Source organism: Emydura macquarii, unplaced genomic scaffold (assembly GCF_026122565.2).
Source record: "Emydura macquarii macquarii isolate MOO-44397 ecotype Brisbane River unplaced genomic scaffold, CSIRO-AGI_Emac_v2 contig_691, whole genome shotgun sequence".
Lineage (NCBI taxonomy): Eukaryota > Metazoa > Chordata > Testudines > Chelidae > Emydura > Emydura macquarii.
The window spans coordinates 12,228,427-12,248,151 of NW_027130828.1; the positions used below are offsets into that span (position 1 = coordinate 12,228,427).

The 19,725-nt window shown below is 54.5% G+C and overlaps 2 protein-coding genes across 6 annotated transcripts; one reads left to right on the forward strand and one right to left on the reverse strand.

Annotated features, from left to right (window-relative positions):
* Positions 1 to 165: 165 nt before the first annotated feature.
* On the forward strand, positions 166 to 11,656 carry CFAP157 (cilia and flagella associated protein 157). Of its 2 annotated transcripts, none has more exons than XM_067542107.1 (9): positions 166 to 351; positions 1,443 to 1,714; positions 2,697 to 2,850; positions 3,487 to 3,754; positions 4,119 to 4,249; positions 6,144 to 6,294; positions 8,161 to 8,348; positions 9,271 to 9,436; positions 10,475 to 11,656. In XM_067542107.1, the coding sequence occupies exons 1-9, from the start codon at positions 194 to 196 to the stop codon at positions 10,616 to 10,618; spliced, it is 1,632 nt and encodes a 543-aa protein (XP_067398208.1). In that variant the 5' UTR covers positions 166 to 193; the 3' UTR covers positions 10,619 to 11,656. The 2 variants fall into 2 exon arrangements, with proteins under 2 accessions (XP_067398208.1, XP_067398209.1); XM_067542108.1 differs by lacking the exon at positions 10,475 to 11,656 and adding an exon at positions 9,739 to 10,039.
* PTRH1 (peptidyl-tRNA hydrolase 1 homolog) lies at positions 9,838 to 18,665 on the reverse strand. 4 transcript variants are annotated; one of them, XM_067542110.1, is made up of 5 exons: positions 18,569 to 18,665; positions 14,784 to 15,003; positions 14,031 to 14,130; positions 11,662 to 11,707; positions 9,838 to 10,913 (listed from the first exon to the last, which is right to left on the reverse strand). In XM_067542110.1, the coding sequence occupies exons 1-5, from the start codon at positions 18,635 to 18,637 to the stop codon at positions 10,683 to 10,685; spliced, it is 666 nt and encodes a 221-aa protein (XP_067398211.1). In that variant the 5' UTR covers positions 18,638 to 18,665; the 3' UTR covers positions 9,838 to 10,682. The 4 variants fall into 4 exon arrangements, with proteins under 4 accessions (XP_067398211.1, XP_067398210.1, XP_067398213.1 ...); XM_067542109.1 differs by lacking the exon at positions 18,569 to 18,665 and adding an exon at positions 18,349 to 18,500; XM_067542112.1 differs by lacking the exon at positions 18,569 to 18,665 and adding an exon at positions 18,113 to 18,163.
* Between the last annotated feature and the right edge of the window lie 1,060 nt (positions 18,666 to 19,725).

Sequence of the window (19,725 nt, forward strand, 5' to 3'; positions counted from 1 at the left end):
TGCTTGCGGGGAGGGTGCAGCCCAGGGCCCCCCCCCAGCTGAGGGATCCCCGCCGGGCGGCCCTGCCCCCGCCCTGTGCCCGGCCCTTTAAGCCCCCGCTCCGTTGCTATGTACAGCGGCTGCCCCGGTGACGCGGTCTCCAGCCAGGCTCGTAAAGCGGCCGCCGGCTCCTGCCTACCGGGCCGCGGCCGCCATGGCCCCTAAGAAGAAGGGCGGCGGCGGCGGCAAGAAGGAGGCGGCGGCCAAGGAGAAGGAGGCCAGGGCGGACGGGAGGGCGGAGCAGCCGCTGGCCGAGCACAGCCGCGAGTTCTACCTGCTGCAGATCCGGGACCTGGAGGCGCGGCTGGCCCGGTGAGCGGCCCGCGGGGCCGGCTGTGGCTGCGCCCCTGCCCTTGCCAGGCGGTCTGTGCCGACGGGCGCCCCGCGCTCTGCCCCCGCGGCCCGGCGGGCGGCCCCCGCCCGGCTCCCCCCAGAGAAGCGACTCCAGCAGGGCCCGGGAGGGTGAAGCGGGGTGCAGGGAGGGGGCGTCTGGGGCTGAGCCAGCAGCCCGCCAAACCCGGCTGTGTCGGGGTTAAACAGCTGCCCCTGCGCCTCCCCAGAGCTGGCTGCGTTTCCGTGTGGGGTGAGGGGTATCTGTATAAAGAGCTGCCCCTCCCCAGAGCTGGCTGCCTTTCCGTGTGGGGTGAGGGGTATCTGTATAAAGAGCTGCCCCTCCCCAGAGCTGGCTGCCTTTCCGTGTGGGTGAGGGGTATCTGTATAAAGAGCTGCCCCTGCGCCTCCCCAGAGCTGGCTGCGTTTCGGTGTGGGGTGAGACGGTTCTTGTTAATCTGGATTGCAAAGTGCTCTGGGGTCCAGGTGTTTCAGAAGTGTAAGTGTTACTAGGATCGCTGTCCAGGCTCACGTTAGCCCTTTACTGCTGGTGCGGCAGAAGCCAGTTATAGTGCAGGTAAAACATTAGCATAAGGCAAAAAGAAGGGACCAAGCCCTGGGTCAAAGGTGCAGCTTCTCTTTCTTTTGCTCCCAGGTGCTGTGCCTGGAGCCTGTGGGCCACATTCAGTTCTCATGTAAGCGGGTGCAGCTCCCGTAGAAATGAAGGCGCTTTACCTGGTCGCCGCAGGGCTGTTTGGCCTCGTGGGTTGGAATTAGAACGGCCTTTTACAACATGGCAGGGCTGGGCAGAGAGATCCTGTCCACTACCAGTCTAGCATCCACCTGTAGGGCCAGGGCAGCCCAAGCTGCTGGATGAGAGCGCAGGGGAATGGGCCATGAGTAGCTCCCCTCTCCAGCCCCACTGCATGTGGGCTGTGAGCTGTGCACGCCCTGTGCCTGTGCCCGGGCAATGGGAGAGATTGGACCAACCTATAAATAGATGGGGGCAGGCAGTCGCCCCTTCCCGAAGACTGCTTTCTGACTGCCTGCTCGGCGCTGCTTGCCCCTGGTAGGTACCAGCGGAAATGGGACGAGCTGCAGGTGAACGAGACCCTCTTCAGGATGGAGTACGAGCAGATGGCCAATGACAACAAGGAGATTGTGGCCTTTCTCAAGAAGACCCTGAACCAGCGGGTCGATGAGATTGCCGACCTCAATGACCAGCTGCTCAGCCTGCAGCAGGCCAAAGAAGGCGAGAAGGATGCCTTCGAGGCCCAGCTGGCCCAGGTTCGACATGAGTTTCAGGAGACCAAGGACCAGCTCACTTCGGAGAACATGCTACTAAGTAATGTGCCATGGCTCAGCTCGGTCCCTTCCTCTTCCCCCTTGCACCATGGTCCCTCTTCCTGCTGCAGTGCAGGGACAGAGCCTCTAATTCAGAGGGTGGAACAGTTCCAGCCTGGGGCTGTGGCCATGGGCTGTTGGGAGAACTGCCAGTAGAAGTATTCTGGCTGGAGTGGATGGGAATTTGTTCCCTGACTCTTTCTTCCTCTCTCCCCCTCCCCTCCCCCCCCCCCCACATTTTTTTGATGAAAATGATTTTTGTTTTTCATTGAGATTTTCAGCAGAACACTTCAACTTTTAGTAACAAAATAAACTGTTTGGAAAATGGATATGTTTTTTAATATTTTTTTGGCCCAAAGCTGCTGAAAACCAAAAAATGTTTGGCATTCGGGAAAAGGTTTTTGGTTTTTTTTCTTGTTTTCTGAGGAAAAACCTTAAATGTTCAGGGTGAGCAGCCACTTTCCACAAAAATGTTCATTTAGTCGCATAGCTGATTTTCCGTAGAAGAGGAGTTTTTTGCTGGAAAATTTGTGACCAGCCCTAGGTACAGCCGTGCGTGGGGGAGTACACATGGGGGTGTGGAGGCAGAGCTCTGTGGTGTATACACACTGAAGCCTCCCTTTCTTTCCACCACAATGTGGGTTGTGGATGGCCCCTTTCCAGTGCTGGAGACTGCTCTCTATTGCTGATTCCCACATGTATAGCCTGGGTAACCTCAGGGCAAGCTTTTCCCATATACTGGCCTAGTATTGTTGGTATCACAGCAGCACCATTGTGCTAGGTGCTGTACAAACGTACTAAAGGGAGTCCTGGCCCTGTAGAGTTTGTGATCACGGTGGTTGACCAGATGCATGGTTGTGAGAAGAGCAGCGGGGGAGAATCTCACAGGGGGGTTTGCCAGCTTGTTGAAGCACTTCGCTCTTGTGACTAAGAGTGAAGCCCCCAGCAGTCTTGCTGGGTTGCTAAGTGCTCTCTTATGGCAGGTGGAAAACTGACTGCACTGGAGGAGTTCAGGATCCACAAGGATGATCTCATGGGCAAGTTTGCAGCCCTAGAGGAGCAGCTGAAGAAACAAGAGGAAGATCACAAGGAGTATATCTATAACCTGGAGAGGAAAGCTGTGCTGGACAAAGACCGGTCAGTGCCAGACAGTGGCTGACTGTGCAGTTCCCCACTTGAGTCTGAAGGTGGGAGTGTGGTCTCATGGTTAGTGCCAAGGTCTGGGATTTAGGAGCCATGCTTTATATTCCTGGCTTTGCCACTGACTCGCTGTGTGACCTTGAGCAGATCCTTTCACCTCAGTTTCCCATCTGTAACATGGGGATGATCTTCCAGCGGAAGAGTGTGGCTCAGTTCATTGATGACTGGGAAGTGTTTTGAGATCCTGGAATGATGGTGCTCAAGAAAGGCAGGTTGATGGGATCCAGGGAGGGTTCTCTCCCATGGGTGAGTGGGATGCCCAGAGAGCTACCCTCTGCAGCTAGGTGATGAGTGGGTGCTGTGCAGGGAGTTGGAGTTGGCGGGGCACTGGGAGAGCTTCCCCAGTAGGCAGGCTGGCAGGAGAGCTCCTTCAGCAGACTTGGGGGTGAGTGGGATGGTGTGAAAGCTTCCCCTGTGGGTGGAGCGCGAGGAGCAGTCCTTTCCTCGGGCTGTATTGAATCTTTTGCCCCGGGGTCCGATTTGCCGGGGCTGAGGCGTTAGCAGCTGCGGTGGGCCCTGCCCCAGGAGTGATCTCCTTCTCGGTGTGTGTGGGCACACACCCCACCCCTGCAGGCTGAAGAAGGAGATGATGCAGCGTGTTAACGTGGTGGCAGCCGAGTTCCGCAAGGTCTCCAACAGCCAGATGGCAGAGACCACAAAGCACACCCTCCGCGAGAACGTCGCCGTCAACGTCCAGCTGGCCAAGATGTCCGATCGCAGCTACGACCTCATCCAGGAGAACGACAAGCTGAAGGAAGCTCAGGCCGAGATGCAGAAGCAGCTGGAGATGCTGGAGCACAATGAGAAGCAAATGACCAAGAACAGCCTCAGCAACCAGAAGGTAGGAGCTCAGCCCACGCACAGAGGGATGTGGGGTGCTGCAGTCCCCGGGGTGCTGGTTCTGGCATTGCTCCAGCTTGTCTGCACCTAGTAACCATGTGGTGGCTTTCAGAGGCTTGGTCGTGTCCCCCCCCCACTGGTAGCGCTATTGCCCTAGGGTTTGTTCAGATCCCCCATAGAAGTGCAAGTGGCTCATGCTTCGTTGGCTCATTACCTTGGCCATGGGGAACTGACAGCGGGAAAGACAACTTGCAGCCTGTGTGTGGGCAGCAGTGAGGGGGATAGTGAGCCTGGGTTGAGGCTGGTGCCTGTGATGTCCCTCTTGTCTCCTGGTCCCGAACCCGCATCCCTGCTGCTCATTTCAGATGATTTGGATGCTCACCAATAAGTGCAAGGAGCAGCAGGTGGTGGTGGAGGAGTACAAGCAGCAGAAGGAGGCTATGCACCAGCTGGAGGCAGCCCATGAGGTGCTGCAGAAGGAAAACCAGGCACTAAGGTACGTGCAGCAGAGTGGAGGTGATGGCAAGCTGTCAGGATGCGGGGGGCAGATTTAATTCCTATGCTGCAGCTGGGTCTTGTTGCACGGCTACATAGAGGCCAAGCAGAGTCCTTGTGCTAAGATTCCCATCACGTTTCCCAGGCTAAGTGGGGCCAGGCCAAGTTGGATGGGAGACCTCCAAGGAAAACTCCGGTATTACAGGACCTGGTTTCAGTGATTCAGAAAATGGCGCTCTGCCTCTGAAACCACGGCTTGGTGTGGTGCTAGAAGGCTTACAGGAGACATAACATGCAGATCCTGACTACAGCGGGCTGGGGATTGGAATTTTGGTTCCACGGGAAATTCTGACATTTTGAAAACAGTTTTTTTGTTTAGAATAAATTTTGAAATTTGTAACAAAACAAAAATTCCAATCTGTGTCTATTTGGGGCTGCGAAAATATTTCATTTTGATAATGTTGAATAATTTTGTTTCAATAAGGTAAAACATTTTAGTTTTGACTTTCTTATTTTGATTCACCAAATTTAAACTTTAATATTATATTAAATATTACTTTTTAATATTATGCATTTAACACAATATAGAATTAAATGGATATTTAGTTTTTTAATATGTCTAAATGAAATTAATCAAAATAAGGAAGCCAGAAGGAAACATTTTGCCTTTTCAAAATGCAACATGAAAGTCAATGTGATTCATTTTGACTTTTTCCCATTGAAAATGTTGTTGAAATCGACACACTGATTTTGATGAAAGTGCTTTTTTTGATGGAGAACTGTCTTGCCAAATGTTTTGACCTGGGCTAGTCCTGACCCCTTGCGCCCATTAACCCCGCAGAGCGGGAACTCGGAAGAGTTGTGGTGTTAACCGAAGTGTCATGGCTCAATGCTCTCTGCAATTGCTATTCAACAGGAGACTTGTCTTCACTTCCTGTCCTAAACTGCCATGCGGTGTTGCTGTGTGTCTTTAAATAGTTGCCACTTTCCACCCTAGAGATGGCTGCATTTAAATGCTGAGGAAAGTGGTCCAAGTATCTCTAGTCACCTACTTCACAGGGGCCTTGTGACTCTTAAGTCAGCACTGTCTGTAAAGCGCCTTTGGACAGGAGCCCGGGAGGGACTAGAGAAGGACTGAATATTATCGGAATGATGCTTACCCTGAGTGTGTCTGTGTCACCGTAGCCCACTCAACCCTCTGACGGACTCTGTCATGTCCCCTGGTTCCCCCAGAAGAGTTGCTGTGCCTTGTGCTGCACACAGGTCTCACAAAGGCCTGACCCAGAGCCAGGAAAATGTCAGCTCATGCTTTGTCAGCGCATGGTCTCTGCGTGCATGCTCTGACCACTCAGCTGGGGCCCTGGGCCTGCTGTCTGGGAGCTGTATGTACAGTATATTCAGGAACCCTACCCGGGGTGGGATTTACTATGAGAAAGCGGAGGCTGGTGTTCCCATGCAGTTACAGGGGTTGGAACTCTTGGAAAGTAAACTGTCTGTGGGATCTTGCTTCTATAGATGTGCAGAGAGGCTTAGCTCACAGCAGCCTCCCCGGAGACCTGACTTAGACACACCCACACATCCACTCACAGATCTCCCTGGTTGCCTAACTTAGACAGAAAGGTAGACAGGCAACAGACAGTCACATTCACATATCTCCCGGGGGGGATCTGACTGGGACAGGCAGTCAGACAGACGCACACATGCCTGGGGACCTGACTTGGACGGACAGACCTCCCTGGGGAACCTGATTTATACAAGTGCATGTGCGTGCGCACACAGCTGCCCAGGCCTGCTGCAGGTGGTGAGTGCTCCCCCTAGAACACCTGCACTGCGAGGTGAAGTGGCTGTTTGCTACCTGACCCTTGGAGCTCCTTGTCTGGTCTCTGTCCCTGCAGACAGGAGCTGAAGGAAGTGAAGGAGGAGGTGAGGAGGAAGTCAGATGAAGGGCAGAGTCAGGCCAAGCTCCTGGAAGAAGAGCAGAAGCGCAGGAGGAATGCAGAGAGGATCCTGAACCAGGCTGGCCGTGCCCTGAAGGACCTGCTGCAGGTGAGACTCAAACAATCTCAAGGATTGGGGTGGATATGCTCTGATGGCTGTTTGCCATTAAATGGGCCAGAGCCCAGCATGCCTCTGCCATGGTGACACTTCCTTGCTTTGCTCCAAAAAGCCAGAACAGAACAGACGCACCAAGGATCACAGAGGTCAAAGGCTAGGAAAGACTTGAGAACTAGAAGGGGAGCAATATTATCTGCAGCAGCCTGGGAACCAGGACTCCTGGGTTCTGTTTCCAGCCCTACCATTCGCACAATGGGCAAGGCACAGTGCTGCTGTGCGCCTGTCTCCCCGCGTGTAAAATGAAGTTGACTATATTGGTGGCTGTTAGTGTTTAAAGGCTCTCAGAGCTCTTTCCAAGGAAAGGCAGCAGAGCAAAACGTTTCCATTAATAACAGGGTAACGCAGGCACAGGCTGTGGGGCAGCAAAGCTGGGAAACTCCTGAGCTCTGGTAGGATAAAAGAACTTGCCAAAAATCCTGCTAAGGAGAGTTAGCGGTTAGCGAGCCGTTGAACCCTGGCTGTCTTTGTATTTACATGGACCCTGTTAATAGGATCTGGGCATCCCACAAGCTTTAATGTATTCACCCCCCGACCCCGTCCCAACGCTCCAGTGAGGCAGAGCTGTGCTTCCTGAGGCATAGAGAGACGAAGTGCCTTGCCCAAGCTCACACAGGAAGTCTGGGGTGGAGGTGGGACGTGAGCTTAGGCCTCCAGAGTCCCAGGCTAGCCCCCAACCCCTGGACCATCTTTCCTGTGCCGCCGTCTTCCTTGGCTCTGTCCCGATCTTGAGCGGCTGACTCATGGGATAATTCCAGAGTCCTGCGCGATCGGGGGATTCCCTTAATGGCGCTGTTGACTTGGAAGGCCCTTCTGCTGACCGGAGTTGATTCTACATCAGGCAAGTAGGACATTGCCAATTCGGGAAGATGTAAAATGAACAGGAGTGGATTTTGCATCCATTCCTGGGGCTGCTGCGTCACTTGAGGAAGATGCTGTGATAATCTGGGAGGATAAAATGGCCTCATGTTGGTGTTGTGCCTCCGTGCAAACACTGTGGTGAGCTGTCATGGCACAAATGCCCTGCCCTGCCCTGCCCTGCACGAGGTCTGCCCTGGACTCTGCAATTTCAGTGACCACATCCAGAGCCCTGGACTCTGTCCAAACACCCACCCAGGACCTTGGCACTGAATCTTCTGTGGCAGCGGCTTCCTGCTTTTTATTTTGCACCAAACCAGTATGTGTTAGGGCTACTTTGGCTGGACTCACAGTAGTTCGCCTTCTCCCCTACAGGGGGCGCTAGGCTGTGGAGTCCACTTGGAGGATAGTCATGGGGAAGGATGGGTCCATGCTGCGGGGGCAGATGCTCTAGACCAGCACATACAGGGTGTTTAATGCACATGGTGACCAGAAATCTTCCTGTTATGCTAAGTCGCTTGCTGAGCCCTTGGCTGCATCCAAGTGAGGATCCGACGGCATGTCCTGTGCTGGGGACGGGAATCAGGCGGGGAAGAGCCTAGAGATGCTGGGCTGCTGTTCCAGGGAACCCCACTAAACAGTCTGACTTAAATCTGCAAGGCCAGCCCAAACCCTCCAGCTCCCTGCCCACTGTCCCAGCAGAGATCGGAGCGGCCGTGGGGATCCTGTGTTAGACGGGCATCCCACTCGCCTACTGCAGCTGCTGGGTTCTGGGTGCGCTCAGAATGTAGGAGCCAGGCTGAGGTAGTGGAGACTGAGCCATGGGGCTTCTTCTCCCTCCAGTGGGAATTGTGGGGGCCCAACCCCTGTGCTTTGAAGTCATGGGGGGAGGGGGAAGTAGAAGCTGCCGTCATTTCCCCTCCCCCATCTTGTCACCTACAGGAGAGGCCAGCTGATGAGGAGGATGGTGACTTCGACATAATGTTCCAGCTGCGCCACCAGGAGATGCTGCAGAGCCTGCTGGGTCTGCTGAGGCGGGCGACCACGGCTGGGCCCGCACCTCAGGAGCAGGCGTCCTGGCCACAGAAAATGGCCGGCAGGGAGCAGCGACTGGAGTCCACCACAGAGAGGTGGGTGGGAGTGTGTGAAACGCAGTGAGTAGCCCCACGCCGTGTGCGGGCCCAACCCCAGCATCTCACTGCACCCGATAGAGGCAGGTCCCATCTGGAGGCCACGCCAGACTCCCAAAGGCAAAGGGGAGAGAAATGGGGTCGTGCCTCTGTTCTATGGTCTCTGTAGCCCTGTAGGACACGTGGTTGCGTTTTCACCTTCCAGCTTGGGCCCCTGTGCAGGGAGGGCTCCTGGAAGGAGCAGGCCAAGGGGTCGGGAGCCTTGTCAGCCTCAGCACCCCCTTGACGGCGTGGGGCGAGGCGCTGAGTCTGTAACAGGTTTTATTTCCAACTCTCTGTTTGGCATGGGAATAAAACTCCTAGCCAATCAGCTCTCCCCTCCCTGCCCTGTGATGTCATGACTCCCATCTCCCCCCAGTTCTCCCACAGCCCTCCAGAAGCAGGGCAGATGAGACCTTTGGGTCACCTTTAGTTCGTTCCATGCAGGCCACCCACCAGCAATCGATGGCCACGATCTCCCACCACCACCGACCCGGGCTGGCGCCGTCTCACGCTCCTTACTGAGCCGGTCAGCATGCAGTTCTCCACACTGCTCTTTGATTGCCTGCCTGCTTCTGCCAAGATGCTACCCCCCATCTCCTGCTTCCCCCCCCCCCTGCAAATCAGGCTGAGATTCTGGTGACTGCTGCACACAGTCACTGCTAGCACCTGGCCTGGCTAAGCCTGAGCTGGGGAGGCTCTTAGGAGACACCCTACCCTTGCTCTACTCCCTGCCCACCCAGGGCCTGCAGTATCTTCCTGCCCCCAACGTTCTAGTCTCTGCCCCACTCTCCCCTTCAGTGCAGTATGTTAATTCCTGGGCTGAGGCACCCCCCCTCCCCCGGCATGCGGGCTAACCCATCCCCTTTCTCCTCCACTCCAGCCAGCTGCTCCCAGCCCCGTACCTCAAGGCCTCTCCTGTTGTCTCGCATCCCTTGATAGCACAGCCGGGGCGAGGGGCACGACTCTTTCACAGCATGAGCAAGATGGGCCTGCTGTCCAAGACCACCCGCTTCGGGACCATCCGCAACTACACCAGCACCACGGAGGTGAGGGGGGCTCAGGCCAGCCGGGCATGGGCAGGGCTGGCTCCTGGGCAAAGGCAGCATGGGAGGTTAGAAAGGGGAGTTGCCCAGGAGAGCTGGGCAGGCTCAGTAGAGAGGCTGAGAACTGAGGTAAGCACTAAGACTGACACCCTAAGTCCCTTGTCCCTGCTTCTAATGGGTCCCTCCACGGACCCGCAGGGGCAGGAGAAACTTATCCAAGTGCCGGAGGGATTGGCCCACCTCGCCCCCCCATAGGGATGTAGTGACTGATGTGACAGTTTGAATCACTGCCAATTTCCCAACAGCCACTGATGACTTCCTGGCCGGAGGAGAAGCAGCAGCAGCCGATTCTGCCCCTGCCGGAGATAGTGGCCAGATACTCCGTGCAGGGCCTGCTGACCAAATAGGGAGAGGCCGTGAAAGCAGGGGGAGGAGGGAGCCCCTCTTTCTGACACCCGCTCACTCCCTCCCCGACTCCCCAGGATGCCTGCGTGAAGGAGAGGGACTGGGCGCAGCGGGCACAGATTGGGCGCCTGGGTTTATTTAGTCTATGCAAAACTGTCCTATAAAACCTCTCGCGTTACTGAGCTGTCTGGATGGTTCAAGGCAAATCTGAGGCCAGGCAAGACCAGCCTCAAGTCCCAGCCCGGTTCTGCAGGGAGAGGAAGAAGGTGCTGCTGGGACAGACTGGTCCCAAGCTCAGCGAGGAGGCAGGCGGTCCTGAACACTACAAGCCTGCAGCTGGGGTGTGCGGGGGAACCTGGCCGGGGCTTGAGTAGCTCTCAGGCTCCTCCTCCTCACTGCCGTCATGGCAGGGGCTGCAGTGCCAGGCGGGGGCAGGTGGTCCTAGTACAGTCCGGGCCGGGTGGAGCCAGGCCAGCTGCAGGAGGGGAAGTTATGCTCCTCCTTCATTGCTGGCTTGGTCAGTGCTAGTTTGGGGGGGGAGGGGAGTGTGCAGAGAAGCCTGACACAGGGGAGGGGGGAGTACAGAAATAGCACCTGCCTGGCAGTTCGCTGCCACCCCCCAAATTTCATTGCCAGGAGCTGCCCTCAGCCCAGGCCTGCTGCACACAGCACCGGCCCCTGCACAACACCGCTTGTGGGATCAGCGCTGTCTGCTCAGCGCCACGCCAGCACATCATGCTCCCCAGCCCACCCTGGCAGCTGTACCCAGAGGCCCATTAAGAAGTCCAGGACCACTGCTTTCCATCGGCACCAGATTCATAGCAACTTCCACCCGGCCAAAGGGTTAACACGCTGTCCTGTCCCCCTTGTCGCCAGCGGGCGTGCAGTCCTGCCCCCTGTGCACCGCCTTGCCACAGCTCCTCTGCAGGATGTGTTCCAGCAGCAGCTCGGCTGCCTGCTCCAAGACTCGCGGCAGGACCTCGTGCTCAGCGCTGTTGAACCTGCCCAAAACGTAGCGATCCACCATGGCTTCCCCCACCGGCCGGCCGATGCCAACCCTGAGCCTCACCATGCACTGCAGGGAGAGAAGGGGATTCAGTGTGTGCTGTGTCCTCTCCCCAGTGCCACCTGCTCCTGGGGCCCTTTGTTCACCCGAGCTGGGCTCTCAGAACAGCCTGGCAGTGGCTACGAAGTGCTACATGGGCTTGGCACAGCCTGGAGCCAAAGCAGATGCTGGAGGCTCTGATGTGGGGCCAGAGTTTGGTGTCAGGGAGCTTGAGACCCTTGTTAGCCAGGGACCAGCCAAAGGGGGAGCCTGTGGGGCGAAAGGGAATCCTAAGTGCCTCTCTAGAGCCCAGAGCCCCACACGGCAGAGCTCAGCAGTGGAAGGGGAGCCAGGATTGTATCCCGGTCCGTTTCTTTGAGGCCCTGTGCTGCAGCTGGTTTCAGGCTGGGCTCCAGATAACATGAAACTGGAAAGAGTTTTGTCCAACAGCACAGTTAAATTGGGGGCCTGAGCTCCGAGACAGGCCATGTGGTTCCACTTTAGATAATTGCCTCCACATCCCTGGCTCATGGTGACTCAGAAACAAGACTCACATCTGATAATCCTCGCACAACACAAACTAAGAGCGGGGGCGGGGGCGGTGGATGAAGGTCCATGTCTGCTAACGAGAGGAAAGCTCAACCACAAGGAGAAGCTAAGGTGTTGGGGGGCTCAGAGCGGATAAGCGCACTCTGGGGCTGGGGAGAGATGGCGCTTTACAGATGCATTGCTAAGATGTGTGCTTGAGAGTGTTCTTTACGCTGCCAGACTGACTTACATCTGAGTGCAGGGAGCTGATGCAGGACCGGACCCCGTTATGCCCCCTAAAGAAAGCAAGACAAACCAACTGTCAGCGTGTAGGTGAGAACCCCAAAGGGATCAGCCATGGCAGTGTTTCTCAACCTTTTAAGAAGCACGTACCCCCTAATGTCTGAAAATGTTAATAAGTACCCAACACCCAATTTTCCACGGGATTTTATATTTACAGACTAATGTGAGCCGTGTGTTGGAAGACGGGCTGAGTATACAAGGCCATGATATGACGTCAGATCTAGTGTGGGTAGAGTTACCACCTTTACACCTGGGGTGCATAGCTCAAGTATGTACCTGGGCTAAAGGTGATGTTGGCCAAAGCGACGAGGCTTTGAGCGGTATGCCAATGCTGGGGACTATAAAGTGCTGTGCCAAATTTTTTGCCATAGATTTGAGAGGAGGAAGGGGTGAGAGAGAGACAGGGAAGGAGGGTGAGAGAAAGAGAGACAGTAAAAGCGGCAACTGGTAAAATCTGGGGCTGTCATAGAGCCGTGAAATTGACAAGTTTTCTGGGCACTGGGCTTTGAGCCAGGGAGGGGGGCTGCTGCCTGGCTGCCAGCCTGGGAGGTGGGCGACTGCCACCCATTCCAAGATGGGGCAGAGGAGGCTTCCGCACCGGCTGGGACCCGGAGATGTGGGCAGGCGGCTACTGCCCATCTTCAAGCCGGGGTGCTGGAGGCTGTCCCTCGGCTTGGAGCCAGGGTGGGGGTGGCTGCCACCCAGCTGCGAGTCCAGCTGACAAGATGCAGGAGGCTGCTACTGGGCTCCCATCTGGGAGCTGGGACCTGGTAGAAAGTGGGGGGCTGCTGTCCGTTTCCCCCAGAAGCTAGCAGCTGCCACCTGCCTCCTAGCTGGGAGCTGTAACCAGGCGGGAAGTGGGGGGCCACCGCCCACCTCCCAGCTCAGAGCTGGGACCTGGCGGGAAGCAGGGGGCTGCTATCCGCTTCCCCCCAGAAGCTGGGGGCTGCCACCCGCCTCCCCTTCTCTCTTTTTTTCCCAAGTACCCCCCTGCCTGTGTCTTGCGTACACAGGTTGAGAAACTATGATCCATGGGATTCACACTGAACTCTCCATCCTCTGCTCTGTATGGACAGTAACTGATCCCTGCTCCCACTCCTGGGGGCCAGCAGGGATGCTTTATTATCCCCCTTTCCATAGGACCCAGGCACTGGGCTTGTTTACACAGAAAGTTGCACTGATTTAACGAGAGGTGTGACTTTACCCCCAAGTTAGTTAAGCTGGTGCAAACCCCATGTGGACACTTGGATTTCAGTGTAAGAGCATAAGAAGCCATTCTACGCAACATCTGAATATCCACAGAGGGAAACTAATGCAAGGTTGTGCAGAGGAAGCCCAGGCAGGCAGGCCTTGTCTTGCAGAGATGCTGAGCACCTGCGGCTCCCATTGACTGCACCTGGAGTTCTGGCTGCTCAGCACTTCTGAAAAATCAGACCCTAAGTGACATGCTCATGGCTAGAGGGGCAATCAGTGTCAGAGAGGAGCAGCTACTGACTCCCAGCCCCATGCTCAGACCAGGCCTCACTTACATGCAGCAGCCTCTCATCTGGGCAAAACCCCATGGGTGATCCACAGCGTAGTGCCAAAAAGGGGGCTCAGCTAGGGACAGGGCCGTGCAGATAAAGAGCATCCCTTGCCCTGCACTGGACTCCCCAGCAGGGCCTCTGGCACCCACTGCTTTCAGCTGCTGGCGAAGGGAGTAGATGATGTGCACACTGCCTGTATTGGGCAGGTCTGAACACAGCCAGGTATGGAACATGTGGTAACAAGACGGGAGATCCCCAGGGACAAGTGTGTGGCTAATGTAACTGATTCAGAAAGGTTGCTCTTCCATCAGACATCCCCGTCAGCACGAGCATAGATCGCGGGTGACTTGTTCTGTTTGGGCTCAGGTTTTGATAAGGCTAGGATGTGTGTGACTCACTTAGGTTGCCTAACACCCCTCTGGGCAGTCCTCTGGCATTATCACAGCAGCCCAGGCACCAGTTGTTTCCTGCACACCTCCTGCCAGAGCCCACAATCTGAGGCCTACCAATTCATTAAAAGAGCTCTGGTTTAACTGGTGCTTTGACTTGGAAACTGCAGATGGTTGGGCAGACAGCAGAGGAAACTCAGCTGGAGCTTGTAAAGCACTACAAAAGTGACCAGAGCTCAGAAAGGTTCTGCCACTGTCTGCTGCCACATCTGCAGTCCTGGGGGTGGAGATGGGACATTCACAGGCACAGCCCCAAATGCCCCTTTTACCACACACAAAGTAAGAGGCCAGGTCAAGCAAATCTTTCAAGGTCATTTTCCACAGGGGCTTTCCCTTCGTACCTTGCGCTGCCTCCCAGCTTTATCGCCATCTTCCCCAGAGGCTTGTCCAGATCATCGTGAACCAGGTAAATGTCTTCTACCCCGAGGTTGTAAGTTTCAGCTTGAAAAAGAAACAATGCACAAAAAGTGAGGAGAAATTAAATCCATCTGTCACCATCCCACAGCCTCGGGGACCTAAAGAAGGACATTGAATGTGTCAGTGGAGAAAAATGACAGGGGACGTGGAAGGCAGGAAGGGCATGGCAGGAACAAGAGAACTTCCAACCTCAGGAATTCACTATCAGCAATGCTGGCAAGCTAACTGCACACGCGGTCACTGGAGCGGTCTGATGTCTGCATTACATGATGTTGCTAAACACTGCTCTTGTCTTTTGGCCAAAAGTACTTTACAATCCATACCACTGAAACACAGTGGATTGGAAGATGGTAACCAACTAGTCTGCAGCACGCTATGCAATAGAGTGAGGAGGGGACCTCGTAGCCAAGGACGCCAGGGAAAATCCTGACTGATCTGAAAACTGTCCTGGGAAGGAAGTCCTAAGAAGCCACAGAATTGTTACATCCATGGAAAAGAAAAAGGAGATTAACTCTGGCAGAAGTGGGACCTGTAGTTCCAGGGCAAGTATTTCAAACTCGTGGCTTATAGCCCTGAGTGGTCTCCTATGGCTACGAAGGTGAAGCACAAAGGACCCTGGAAGGCTACAGTTGTGTGCATTGCTCAGCTGGCTACTGGAGGTGTTCGGAGTCGCTCACCAGCGCTTGCTACACTGAGTCCATTGATGTTCATGAGCCGCCGAGGTTTCATCAGCACCAGCTCTGTTTCCTCCACGTTGGTGATGGTCACATCTGCGCAGCAGCGTCTATCCGCTTTCCATTGGTCAGCAACGTTCAACTTCTGGGCCAGTTGATTGAGCACGGCCATGCCCACATTATGACGGGTTCCTCGCAGCCCGTAATTTCCCAGCCCTGCCACCTGCAAAGAGAACCAGCAACAGCTGTTACTAGGACTCTCTATATCAGCATCCAAGCAAACTGTGTCATTGGTGCCAGCCCTTGTGGTGCAGTGAAGATCAAATCTGCCTTCCCTGCAGCCCTGCTCCGTTCACTATCAGGGTAGGAAACTCACCAGCAAAACCAGCTGCTTCCCTTCAGAAGCAGCAACATGATCACCATGTCCATTGTTGATTACTGTAGGGCCAGACTGTAACTACAAAGGCCTGTCCCTCTCTTGTTAAACAGAAGTGAGATGGGTTTAGTGCTGGGATTGAGTGAGATGCTCATGAGTTTAGTGAAGGATCCCCATCCCCCCACTCATTCCAGCTGTACCTCCCATCTCCGGAAATAAGAAGCCATAGGGTGACTAAGAACCGTATCCGTCCTGTGATTTCTTATCCGTAGATGGGGAAGACAAAGTCCCTTAAATGACTAACTGCAGTTGGCAGAGCAAAGAGCATAATCCAAAGAAGATGAGTTCCAGCTGTGAAATAACAGTACATTGACACAGTGTCATGAGATCATTTACAAGGAGAAATGGCAAAATGTATTATTTTTATTACTGTAATGCCTAGGGGCCCTAGTCAAGGACCAAGATCCCATTGTGCTAGGTGCTGTGCAAACACAAAACAGAAAGTCCCTGTCCCAAAGAGCTGGCAATGTAAGTATAAAACAGGAGACAACAGACAGTCAGATAGGTAGAGTACAAGAAAACAATGAGATGATACCAAGGTTTTTTTAGGCATCAAGAAAAAAGGAGAGATTTAAGGAGGGATAATAAGGTAGCTTTGTGGCAAGCATGTGGCACAACACAGGAGAAAGCACACAGGTGTTTATTTGAAAATGTAATGTGGGTGATAGAGGGCTAATCACAGGTGGGAGTTGAAATCTCTATAGTGAAGGAGAGCGGAGAGGTAGGGTGAGGATAGGCCATGAAAGGCCTTGAAAGTGAAGACAAGCAGCTTATGTTTGAAGCGAGAGAGAAGGGGATGTTGGTGCAGGAAATCAAAGAGAGGGGCGATGTAGTCAAAATGACCTCTGCAACAGCATCCTGAACAGATAGGAGTGGGGCAAGACGGCATTTGTCAAAGCCAGAGAAGGATATGCAGTAATTAAAATGAGATGATGAGAGCCTGGACAAGAGTTTTCCCTGTGTGGATGTATAGGAAAGGCTGTATCTTAGAGATGTTATGGAGAAAGAATTGGCAAGACTTAGACAGCCTGGATGTGAGGACTGAGAGGTCAGAGTCAAAGGTAATGCCTGTGTCATGGGCCTGAGTGACAGGCGGGGGGGGGAAGGGTGTCCACAGTGATGAAGAGGGGAGGTACTTGGTAGGACTTTTGCGGAAAGATTAAGAGCTCTCTTTAGCCATGTTGAACTTGAGCTAGACATCCAGCAGATGTCAGAGAGTCAGGCTGCGATTTCAGTTTGAACAGGAGACAGGTCTGGAGTACAAAAGTAGATCTGGGATCCTCAGTATAGAGATGGTAGCTGAATTTGTGCTCACACATGAGATTACAGATGAGAAGGGGACCAAAACAGAGCCCCGTGGAACTCCCACAGAAGGCTTGGGGGATGAGGAAGATCCTCCCGGACACGCTGAAGGAGCAACTACAGATCTAGGAGGAAAACCAGGAGAAGATAGTGTCAGACAAGCCAAGGCAGGACAAGATTCCAACATCCTGCCTGACAGTGTTGAAGGCAAATGACAGGTCAGTGAGGATGTAGAACTGGTTCTGAGCTTTGGTGAGATAGAGGTCTTCAGTGAGAGAAGTTTCAGTGGAGTGCAAGGGACAGAAGCTGGGTTGGAGAGGGTCTGGGATGGAATTGAAGAGGAGGAACTCCAGACAGTAATTGTCAACAGCATTTGTGAAAGGGAGAGTTGTAGAAGAGCACCAGGGAAATACAGAGGAACGTTTGGGAGTAGCAGGCCTGAGTCTTGTTTTTTTCTGTTCATTATTAGTTTATTGGAACAGTGTTTCCCAAACTACCACGCTGCATACCACCAACATAAAACACCACCACCTGTAATACCACCACCAATTTTTGGGGGGCAGGGCTGGCGCCAGGGGGGTTCCTGGCTAGCTGCTGTGTGTCCAGGGGTGAGGAGGGGTCAGAATGGCTGAGCTGCCCTGGGGGCTGCTGCACTCTGCCCCTGCATGGCCAAGCACCACTGGAAGCTCCGCAGCCAGTCCCCCAGCAGCAGGTGGACGTGTACCATTGGGAAGGGGGCCTGTGTACCACAGTTTGGGAACCGCTGTATTAAAACACTGGTTGTGAATCTGTCATCTCTGGAGCCCTTCATGGTGGGCAACACAATGAATTGATTCAGGACCCAAGCAGCGTGTGTGTTGTGGGATAGCTGGGAGGGAACACAAATTGCCAGAGCAGATCAGAGCTGTGATCTCGCTTGATCAGGACACTGCTAAGAGGGGCTAGCACCCCCTGTTCAGAACACGGCAGCAAGGCCCTTGTAATAGCCGGCAACCAGAAAATAACCTGATCAGGGGGGAAACGTCTTTGGCTTCTGCCTTGAATTGTCACCCCCTGCATGTGTTATCCAGCGTCACTGTGAATGTCCGTTAGCCACACCAGTGTCACAGGTTCGAGCCGGGATTGTTCCGAACAAGCAGGCCGCAGAATCCCCAAGCGGCTGGAGAACGTGTGAACGGGTTAGTCTGCTCTCTTCCGCTCCCCTCTACTTGGGAATCGCGGGCCGGGTGTGTGCGCGTGGGCGGGGGGTGCGCGTGCAAACAGCGGCGAGGTGACGGGGGGGCACACCCCAAGCACACGTCTGCCGCCGCTGTCTGCACGCCGGTGCGGTCTGGGAGCCGGGCACTGCCGCTGCTCCCCTCGCCCCGCAGCTCCGACCCACTGGGCGCTTCGCCCCGGTCAGATCCGCCTGGACGGTCCCATTTCACCGAGGCCGGCAGGCGGAGCGCAGGGCACAGACCCGGCCGCCGGGCTCGCTATGCCCGGAGCCGCCTGTGCGGCTCCTCCTGCCCGGCGCCCCCTGCAGGGCCCGTGGCTCTCGGGCTGCTCCACAGGCGGCGCTGCCCCAATGCGGCGGGGGCGGGGCGGGCGGTACCGAGAGCTCAGCAGCGCACGCGGCCTCCTCCAGCATGCCGACAGGCTGCGCCCCGGGGGAGGGGGCGGCGCCTAACGACGCCTCGCGGACTTGTCCTGGCAGGCCCCGCCCAGCTCCTGGCCACCCCGCGACAGTCGGGCGGGACCTGCTGCCCCGCCTCCCCACAAGACCCGGAAGTGGTCCCACCCACTCCCCCATGAACCCGGAAACGATCCACCCGCTTTGATCCTCCTTACCAGGACTCGCTTCCCGTCGGCGCGCAGCTCGGCCTCGCGCTGGCTCATGGTGCGGATTAGTAACCTCCCGAGACGCCTGGGTAGCGGCCGCAGCATCCCTCCTCCACCCCCCTGGCCGCTGGCCTGAGACCTCCCGGCACAAACACTCCCCTTAGGAGCAGCCTCTCTGCTTCTAATGCGTCACGCCCCCCTGCGACCAATCAGAAAGATCGCAGCCTACCACGTGGTGCTGCCATCTTGTTTGCGGGCCGAAGGGGTTCATATCACGTGGGTTGATGGGCGCTACCATTTTGATTATGGTGCAGGAAGGGCGTAGGTTACGTAGTCTGTAGACGTGGCCATCTTTCTTGTGGGCGGAAGTGTTCCGACACTGGATGCTGGGCATGTATCCTTCAATTGCTTGCTTTCCCTTTTGAGGGCCCTTCGCTTAATCGTTGTCGGTCCCTTTATCAGGAAGAGTGGGTGACTTATGTAGCGCACCAAGGAGCTTCAACTGCTTGCTTATTGGCAGAGCTACCAGACACAGGATTCATGCCCACATCAAAGCTGGCAGATCAGACCAACCCTCCTTGACCGGTCTGCCCCATGATGTCATCACCTTTCATGCACTTGTAGCTGGTGATGAGATGACCCGGTATCACAGTCAGTCACTCTGCATGGCACTAACACCGGACAAAAAACCGGTTGCCTCAAAAAAACCTCCCTTCAATTGACATTTGGGCAAGAAAAAAAGTTCCATCACTACCATGGGATGAGCATCACATCGTAAAGATCCACATTATGTGATTCCCTTCTCAAATTATGTTTTACCCATTTAGATCGTAGATGTAAATGGCAGCCTTAAACCCAGGTCTCCAGGGGTGCTGAAATATCGAAGTAGTATGAATAGAGCAAGAATCTAGGAGTCCGAACTGTTGCATTCTACAGTTATGGTAACTTCTTTGTACTTCTATTTCTGTAACATTGGTTAATACAGATGTAAAGGCGTAAAATGAGGGTTAATTCATAGTAATATTTTTTAAAATACGTTGAACTTCCTTAGGTCTTTTCAACCAAACACTTTAAATGCTTCACATAAATTTATGAAATTAGCTCACAAACTTCCTGTCCTGTAGGAAATTATTCTCCTGTTTCAGCTGGTAAAATGAGGCACAGAGATTAAATGATTTGGCCAAGGTCACACCAAAAGTCTGTGGCAAAACCAGGACTAGACCCTAGGAATCTGGAATCCCAGTCTTGTGTCATAACCATGTCTGCAATTCATTTTGAGATCCTTGGATGGAAAATGCTAGAGAAACACAAGTATTATTAGAGGATAAAAATCCTTGCATTCTGATCATTGTTTTACTAACAAAACTACTCTGAAAATTCCTTACA